This window comes from Oryza brachyantha, chromosome 1, assembly GCF_000231095.2.
Source record: "Oryza brachyantha chromosome 1, ObraRS2, whole genome shotgun sequence".
NCBI classification, from domain to species: Eukaryota; Viridiplantae; Streptophyta; class Magnoliopsida; order Poales; family Poaceae; genus Oryza; species Oryza brachyantha.
This window is the reverse complement of record NC_023163.2, coordinates 21,737,759-21,747,809: the sequence shown is the minus strand read 5'-3', so window position 1 is coordinate 21,747,809 and position 10,051 is coordinate 21,737,759. Positions and strand designations below refer to the sequence as shown.

The 10,051-nt window shown below is 39.5% G+C and overlaps 1 protein-coding gene across 1 annotated transcript; it reads left to right on the top strand.

Moving 5' to 3' along the window:
* Positions 1-3,647: 3,647 nt before the first annotated feature.
* On the top strand, positions 3,648-5,129 carry LOC102707544. The gene has a single exon (XM_015838693.2). It carries the CDS (start codon positions 3,799-3,801, stop codon positions 4,831-4,833), a length of 1,035 nt encoding a protein of 344 aa, XP_015694179.1. The 5' UTR covers positions 3,648-3,798; the 3' UTR covers positions 4,834-5,129.
* The last annotated feature ends 4,922 nt before the right edge of the window (positions 5,130-10,051 follow it).

Below are 10,051 nucleotides of genomic sequence, written 5' to 3'. Positions count from 1 at the left end.
ATAATGATGTGAGGCCACCATACCAGTTATACTATAATCTAATCGCACAAAAGAACATGTGGAAGGTGAATGAAGAAATATTTTTTCACATACATAAATCGAATTTTTTAAATTTTGAATTTTATTCATTAAATAATTTATAAATTTAATTTTATATTTCAAAAATTCACAGAACTAACCTCCTGCCGCCCTCTAGGAGGATGGAATACTGACGTGGCAAACGGACACCCGGCCAGGAGGGACGACGGGCAATGGCGGGTCGGCCCATTTTGCATTTAACTCCTTTCCGCCCTCTGTAAGGGCGGCAAGGGGTAAATGCAAAATGGCCGCATGCGGCTGGTAATTTTTTAATTGAACGCAGTTTAGTATAAATATATGTATAATATATGTAACTATGTTTAATCACAAACATTTTCTTGGTTCAGTGGTCACCACCACTCCCTTCTATCCTGATGAAGTCGAGGGGTCGAACCTTCATAGGAGCATATTTTTTGTTTGCGGTGGGTAGTGACCACTAGGTTAAGGTAGTGGTTGTGATCAAATAATTACATACGTTATATATATATATATATATATATATATATATATATATATATGTATGTATCAACCCGCGGTTAGATCGAAAAGCTCCGGACGCATACTGTAAGGATGGCAAGAGACAAATTGCAAAATTGCCACCGTGCCGTTGTCGCTTGTCTCCAACTCCCTCTCCACCGTTTGCCACGTCAACATTTTGTCCTCCTAGAGAGCGGCACGAGGTTAGTTTTATAAATTTTTAAAATACAAAATTAAATTTGTAAATTAGTTAATAAATAAAATTCAAAATTCAAAAAATTCTACATAAATCCGAGTCTGTATGGGCCGGAGCCTGGGACGAATCTAATAAACCAGACACGGTCTCTTAACGCCGGGTGGCTCACGTAGAGCTGGCGACACCGCAACGATCCGGAGTAACTTTTTGCTGTGCGAGCCTAGTAGGGCCGTAGGCACGCCATGTACAGCCACGTCGTAGTTGGGTCGGCTCGCTTGGGTCATTTATCTTAGCGAGTTAGGCCCCGTTGGGCATGAGAGGAAGAGGGTTAGTTAGCCGGGAGAAAATTAGTGCTACATCTGTACCTTTATCCCATAATATACGATGATTTTAACTATTTATTTATAATTTTAATTATTTATCTTATTCAAACATTTAGCCAAAATATAAAAATTTATAAGCAATACTTAAACTATTTTAATAAATAAAATAAAATAATACTTTCAAACTTTTTTTTAATAAGACAATTAGTCAAAGGTTGCAAACAAAAAGTCAAAATCTCATATAATCTGGGATGGAGGGAGTAATATATTAGTATATAATTAATTATTTATTTATTATAAAAATTATGAAATAGATTAATATGTTTTTTAAAATTTTTTTATAATTTTTTTTATTAAAAATATATTGTTTATCAGTTCGGAGAGAGTATACGCAAATAGTGAGAGAATTTAGGGTTAGGATGGGGAGAGCTGGACGCGGTCTTACTCGGTTCCAATCGTTAACGTTAAAGAGCGCTGGACAAGTCTCGTGATCTGAGTCGTTAATATATCTTATTTAAATAATTTCTATAATTTATAACATTATTATTTTTATCATATATTAATCTAAGAATAGTCATCAACTAGTAAAGATTTCACTAAATACAATGATTTAGATATCATTATAACTACATAATAGTTAGAAAGTCCTGAATACATAAAAGTATAATGATATTTTATACTTAAGGAGCAGCTCGTGAGATGACTCCTTAGAGCATTTATCTATTCCATCCCTCGTCCTGAAAAGAGAATGAGAGATAAAAATAAGCTCCAACAGAACATCTATCATATCAGATGTTATCCATATTATAAGAAAAACTCTATATTTGGAATAAAATTGATGATATCAAAATTAGATTGGCTATTGGAGATGATCGCTCAAGAGCTAAAGTCTAGTTTAATTCAAAACTATTTGTTCCAACAAACATATTTACAAATTATATATATATATATATATATATATATATATATATATATATATATATATATATATATATATACACACACACACTAGAAAAATGCCAGTTGCACCAAGTCAAGTTAATTTTAATTATTTAAATTAAATAATTTTAAAAATAATTGCATATCGAGTTATAAATAGTAAATTGTAATCCATATATAGTTGGTTTGAGATGCTACATTGAACCCTGTTATATGATTTTCAACCAATTCCTCTAATTACTACTCCCTTTAAATTTTTATTTGATGCAACCAAATTAAAATTTGAGTAGAGAAAACACAGAAAAATTCAAATTATATAGAAAAACACATAAAAATGAGAATGAGTAGAAAACATATGAAAAGTTTCTACATAAATAATTATATGTAGAAAAACACAAAAAAAGAGATTGTGTAGAAAAACACATAAAATGAGAAAATGTAAAAATACAAAATACTAAAAAATGAGAATGTGTAAAGAAACATAAAAAAATACTTATGTAGATAAAGAACATAAAACTGATGTTTTTTTTTATAACGGACATCACTCTAACCATATGAGCTAACAAGCTTTATTTGCTTATTTTTGACAACTGCAACAGAAGGCACGTAGAATCACTTTTAATTTTTATAATAGTTATATATAAAAACAAAAATGCCCATGTGTTACATTGCGTGAAGTTAATTTTATTGTGCGCACTAAAATAGACTTTGAAAATAAGTTTTAAAAATAAATTATGTAATTCTATAACGGTAAAATCAAAACTGATACGAATTGAACGTGGATTTTAAGTTCGATTCGATTTAGACGAAACATCTGTTTGGTTTGTTTTTTAAAAAAGCAGAACCCTGAAGCTATTGCAAAAAATCAAATTTGCAATTCCAGTTTTTCTAAAAAATAAATAAAGGTAAATTGACTCACTTTACTGATTGACGATGTGCACACACACGGAGAAACGGATAGCTACTGCTGAAAAAAGAAGTTAAAATACAAAACATCTCAACGGGGGATCGAACCCACGATCTCTCTCTTGTATGAGACCAACACCTCTTCCACGGGACACAAAAGTAATTGAGCGCGATATTTATTTATAGATTAATACAACACGATAAAACACGGAAACAGATGCCACGGCAATCAGTGACCGACTCGGTCGTGGTTAGGCGTCGAAACGACGGACCAAAGGTATAGTTAGAATCATTATTTTTTTATAATAGTATAATATAGATATATATTCTTAGCCATCGAAACAAATGCTTAAAAATAAAATACTATTAGAAAATCAAAATCAATGCTAAATTTATCCGCACCGCAAGATCCGCGCGGACGTGCCACGGACCTGGTGCACCGCACTATCCAAACAAACGGAAAAGCAGAGCTTATTACGGAACAGAAACGCCTGCTATTTCTCCCACGCGCCGCGGGCAGCACGGGCACCATCTTCTTCAGCGCAACTCGCAGGTGCCACGGCGCACGCTGACACTGCGACCCCACCTCGTCGCCGTGGCTGGCACGCATGCTCGCCAGGTGGGGTCATGGCCCCACATCACTTCGTGGGGCCCACGAGTCATGGAGCCATAGCGAAACTTCCCAATTCCGTCCCAGTTTTTTCTCCTTTTTTCCGTTCCACCAAATCCATCGGCCCACCACTCTCCGCATATAAAAGGGATGCGATAAGGAAGGCGAAACTAGACTCGCCTTTTTCACGGCGCATTTCCCACTCCACCCATCCCCATCGCGTAGTGGAGCCAGAGAGAAACCACACTCCAAAACCCACACCGTTCCCCATGGAGAAGGGCGACCAAACCCTCGCCAACCGCCCCGCCGCCGCCGTCGACGGCGAGAAGGCCATGGTCACCGGAGGCGCAGTCGGGGGCGACTTCACCGCCACCGCCAACGGTCATCCCATCAAGTCCTACGCCGACGTGGCAGCCGAGAAGACCATTCCCAACGGCAACGGCAGCGTCGCGGAGGATGAGGTCGCCGTCACCGCCGCCGAGAACCCCGTCAAGTCCTACGCCGCCGTCGTCGCCGAGAAGACCGAACACACCGGCAGCGTCGCAGAGGACGAGGTCATCGTCAACGGCGCCGAGAACCCCGCCAAGTCCTACGCCGCCGTCGTCGCCGAGAAGACAGAACACACCGGCAGCGTCGCAGAGGACGAGGTCATCGTCAACGGCGACGAGAACCCCACCAAATCCTACGCCCCAGTTGCCGCCAAGAAGACCGTGCCCGACGGCAGCGTTGCAGGGGATGAGATCACCGTCATCGCCTCCGACTCCGACTGCGTGAACCCCACCAAGTCCTACGCTGACGTCGCCGCCAACGCTGAGATCTGGGACCTCCGCACCGCCACCCGCGCAGTGGAGGAGAGGCTCGCCGCTGCCGACCGTGAGTACAAGGGGTTCTCCTCGAAGACCGACAGCTTGAACGGGAGCGTCTCTCAGGCTAGGGGAAACTTGGTCAAGCTCGAGTCCGAGGTCGCTTCTTCCGACGCGAAGGTGGCCGCGCTGCGGGAGGAGCTCAAGGAACTGGAGGAACTCTTCAAAGCAGAGAAGGATAAAAGAAAGGCGGACACGCTCAACTCCGAGCAGCTCGACGGCAAGGTGAACTCCTTGCGCCAGGTGAGGCCCTGGCTCCAGGAGGAGATCGATGCCCTGAGGAAGAAGGCCGCTGAAGCCGCCGCTGGCCCTGCCGTGGAGGAGGAGAGCGTGGTTCCTCCGTCGACTGGGGAACGGGTCGCGGTGAAGGCTGGAGCCGTGGCCGTCGGGGCCGCCGTTGCAGCCGCTGCCGTGCTGATCTGCCTCCGTCTCAAGAGGTAAACTGGTGATCTGATGCACAGGAAGTTTTGATCTGCCGCAACAGCTTATGGAAGATTTGATGAGTTTTTTTGTGTTGATGATGGTAGAGTACTGGACTGAGAATAGTATGACTTCTATGAACTTGTTGTTGCTTAATAGCCTACCAAAACATAGGGATCTGGGGATTTTTTTTATGTTCCATCACTGTTTTTCGTTTTAGCATTCTACGTATGACGTGGTGACACCAAATGTCTAAACATTTTGTGATGCGTAACTGAGAAACGCCGTATGGTTCTTGGCGGTTATGCCATTTTCTCCATCCTGAGCTTCTGATTAGTTGTTACTGATGGTGTGCAGTTTGCATATCTGGATGTGTGCGCTTCAGTATATTGCTTGATGGTTTTGGGATATCCTTTTTAATGAATTGATTGATGGAATGCGCTGATATGTGATATGTGTTACAGTTGATTAATATGCTCTGCGAGTTTGCTATCTGACCTCTAGACATTTTGTGCTAATACTTGCGGTTTCTAGTTGTAGTTCCAGAATCGGCTTCCTATCACGGAGGAACTATAGCTATTATGTCTAGTGTTGTTTTTATGCCTATTCACTGTATCTGTCTGGTACATGCCTTTTGACCTGTACGTACTTCCTCTGTAGATGGTTATTCATTCCGGAAAATATGTTGGGCGGGGCAATTTTTCACTGTCTCACTTATATTCATTTTGGGGTCTAGGATTGGTGCCCTTGCATGTCCTTGAATTTGGAAAGAAATGTTTGATATGCACTGTAGCTGTGATTGATTGATGCCAATGGCCTTGAAATTTTTTTGGGACTGTTTTAATACAAAAAAACGGTGTGCCCTACTTTGGTTATGTGGTTATATTTGTGCATTTTATTTGCATGCTTATGTTGCCGATTATGACTATGGTCTATGGGAAGCATTTGCTGTTTATATTTCAACATATTTTGACTTGTTTTACAATAAATTTACTGTCTGGGATTTTGCAAATGAACGTTGTAAAATATATGTTAAAGAGTATAGGGTGATTCATTTATCCTAATGTGTTAGGTTATTGATATTGACAAGCTAAAGATAGCTCGATTTGTTTCTTGATTGTAGTATTTGGTTATTTTATAATTGGGTTCAATTGTCTGTTATTCTGTTATCATTTTGGATACCGTGGTACTCCCTACTATCTGTTACCATTCTGCAGCTTCTGATTGACTATTTCTGATCATCAGTGAATCAATCTTACAATGGAACTTTAGTCTGACTCCTTTTATCTAGAATGAAAGGATTCAACACACCACTTTCAGAATTGAAGGTTTTGATCATTATCGGAGTTTATAAACCATATTCTTATGAGCGCTGTTTCCTACTTCATTTGTTAGTAGTACCTAGCCAAACCATTTAATTTGATAAATGTTGTATCTTGTAAAAATGATTTGTGTTCATGGTGAATTTTTTTGTTGCGATGATTTAAGTGTACAGTGCAGTTAGTCAGCCAAATAGTAATTCAATATGCAATCATACACTTCTGTGTGAATTGCAAAATGTAGCCAGTTTGCTATTTGGTTGCATCTCAGTAGTCAGTTGTTCCTGAAACGATTGTCTCTGGTTAGTTATGGAGTCGCTTTAGTCTTTAAGTTGATTTTGGAACTGAATTAGTAATTGCCTATACAATACATCGTACAGTAGGTAATTGGTGTGTTGCAATTTCTGCATAACTTTTCTACGTTTATTTACTGCGAAGTATGAAGTCTAGCGGAATATCATATTTCTGGAGATGATCTGTGCCATTTTTTTCTGGCTAGCGAGCTTTGTTGATGAGGATTGTCAGTTACTCTATTTAACTTGAAAGTCAACACAATGTTTTTATATCCCATTTCGGAATAATCAGCTCTCTGAGATAGTAAGTGGGATCTGATATGCGCGAATTATATGTTCTTTGGTGTTCCTAGCCGCTGTGTTCAGTTTTCTTTGAATTAACTCTGTTGCTGATTCTTTTTGTTGCTAAAGCTTGTTGATCTCTCTTTGAGCTAGCCATCTAGGCCTATGAGTTTACCTCTGGCACAGTTCATCAATCTATAGCTGAAGCCCCTGTTTTGAAAGCTTTATGTTGTGGTATAGTAGCAATGCCTCTGGCATGGTGCTGTGCAAGTGCAACATTTGTTGCCTGGTTCCGTTCACTGGTTGTAATGTTGCATGTAAAAGTGTTGGGTAGCATCTGATCAAGGTCCATTTAACCAGCCGACATGCAATTAGAGACGGTTGGACGCGTTGCGTTTGCGGAGTAACTCATCTCCTTTTGAAGAATGGGGGTGGACTGGTGGCGCATTTGGCTCCATAGCTTCTGTTACTGATTTTCTCCGTGATGCAATTTGGTTACCGCCCCTCATTTATCGACTCAGGCGATAGTAAAATAAGCTAAAAAAAGCGAAAAGACATATTTACAAACAAAATAATTTATAAATAAAACATTTATAATATGCTTTAGCGATTTAAAAGTTAATGTTGAAAACTAAAAATCCAAAATTAACTTTGATTTTAAGATTAAAAATTTAAATGAAACTTAAACAAAAGCGATGGGCCGTCACCTGTCAATTTCAGATATTGAATGCAATTTTCGATGATTTTGATAAGATCTCCGAGAAAAACTAATGTTAATTTGAGTTACAAGTATGAATTTGGACGCACTAGGTTTTTCCTTTGTGATGCAATACTGCAAGTCTGCAAGGGCGCTGTCATGTCACATCACACTACTATCGCCAGTTGCATAATAAAATTTAAATCTAAACGTATTTGTTCTCGAAACTTTAGAAAGATATAATATTACCTCCGTCCCATACGAGAGTCATAGATTATATGAGATTTTAACTTTTTTTTAGTCTTACCCGTCTTTTTTTAAAAAATTGAAAGTATTATTTATTTTTTTATTTTCTTTATTATTAAAAGTAGTTTAAGTATTACTTATAAATTTTTATATTTATATCAAAATTTTGAATAAGACAAATGGTCAAAAATTATAAGTGAATAGTCCAAATTCTCTATATTATGGGACAGATGGAGTATCTAATAGTTCATCTATTTTAATATAAGAATATAACATATGATACGTAAATATAATAAAATGTTATATATTTTTATTCTAATTTTACCTCTAAACAGATGTACTAGACATACTTATGACGATGAACATACTTATATTTGTATAATAAGGGAATAAAGAAAAAGCCAAACATCATATTTGTAAATAAAAAATATTTTACGAATAAAATTTTTATATAGATATCCTAAAATAAAACTTCGGTGAAAAATTCCTAAAATCAACTAAAATTTAAGTTTGAAAATTTAAATTTTAGCTTATAAGGATAAGTATAAGCAAAGATGCAAATTTAGGCCCTCTTTGATAAGTAAATTCATATGAATTTTAGAGGATTTTATTTCTATAGGAATTTTTCCTACAAAGCCCTTTGAATAAAAGGAATGAGCCCTATGAAATCCTATGAAATTCCTATGGAATGTCATTTCCCATATAAATTTTGGAGGAAATTTAACAAGAGTTAGAACATCATGGAAAAAATCCTTTGAGTTTTATCTTTCCTTAAATTTCTATTTTTCTCCTGTGGTCGAATCAAACGGTTATTCCTATGTTTTTCTGTGTTTTATAATCCTTTGTTTTACGCTTACATTTATATCAGAATCTTATATTTTTTCTATTTCTCAGTTTTTTTATTTCTGTAATTGAAAGGGACCTTATATCGATTGGATCATTGATAACCCACCTATTCCAGAAACACCACCTAAAGACGGAGGCACGCGCAAGCTCAAGGGCAGTAGTCCAATGCACACCAATGGACTAATGGAGCAGCGGACCCCGTCTTCATCACGTGTTTCCTCTTCGGTGGCAATCTGATGCGCCCTTGATCGACCACGACGGCCGATTCATTGATCTTCGCCATTTTTCTTTTTCAGTGTCGGGCAGCGTAGACTGTGGATGGATCGAGAAATTAACACAGGTGTCTTGTTGATGACTCTGCTACGTGCAATTCTGTTATAGGTTAGTTTGGTCGTTCTTCTTTTTCACTCTGGTTCTGATTTAAGACATGGTGATTTGCTGAAATGAGATACGTTAATATGTAAATCTGTGTTTGCCACGTTTGTCCGTTGTTTCGAATGATTGTAACGAGATTTTGCATGTGTGGGAGTGGAACGTGAGAATTTTCCGTTGATCCATTATAGACGAGAGCGAGTTAATTTGTTTGATGAGAGCCTTGATCACGCCGGTTACCTTGTTCGCAAAAGAAGATCACGTCGGCTGTCTCCTCTCGACCGGTGGGGATTGCGGATTAGCAGCGTGACTGTGCGAGTTCATATAAATTCCCACGCAAACCCAAGCTTTGTACAACAACCTCTGTCTGACGGTGACGGAGCCACGCGTAAGCGCGAGAGAACCCACGGACACCACGGCAATGGCGGAGGCGGAGAACCACGAGAACCCCCGAGTACTATTCACCTTCGTCCAGCTGATGGATGTTCGCGAACACCTCGTCGACAACCCCGACAGAATCGCGACCATGCTCCGCGGCGCGCGCGCCACCGCCGGCAGCTGCCAGCTGCACCAGTTCGCCGACGTGCTCCTCGTCCTCCGGGCACCCGGCTGGCGCCTCTTCCACCGGGCGGTCGCCGTCGACAAGCACGCCTGTCGCCTCCTCCCCGCCGTGGGCCTCGCGGTCGTGACCGTATTCGCCGTCAGGATCGCGTACGCGCCGAGTCGAGGCGCGGCGTGGCGTGGTGCCGTGTCCACCACGACCCCCGCGATGTGCTAGTTTTGTTTCCTAACTTTTTCTTTTTTTGGAGGCTCATCATGTGCTTTGCTTCCTCGTCTCTGCTCCTGAATTTTGACATCCGAGAAATGGTGATTTGATATCCAAGCCGATATTTTCCATTTTTTTCCTGCTATTACTCCTCTTGTAGCTATTGATAATTTGCAGGATCTAGTATAAATTCTTGGTGGTTATTAGAACATCCTCAGCAGCATATCTATCCTATCCTACATCATAAAAATAAAAGATAGAGAGTAAAAACTAAGCTCTAGCAGAACATCTATCTCATCTATTTTGGATGTCATCTATATTAGGAGAGAAATTTCATATTTGGATGTTCTCTCTTCATCTTTCAAAGAGATACAGAAGATGTCATATATAGATGATCTGTTGAAGTAAAAAAATATAA

What these genes read in the sequence shown, in the direction of transcription:
- LOC102707544 (XM_015838693.2), top strand. Translation starts at nt 3,799, where the DNA reads ATGGAGAAGGGCGACCAAACCCTCGCCAACCGCCCCGCCGCCGCCGTC.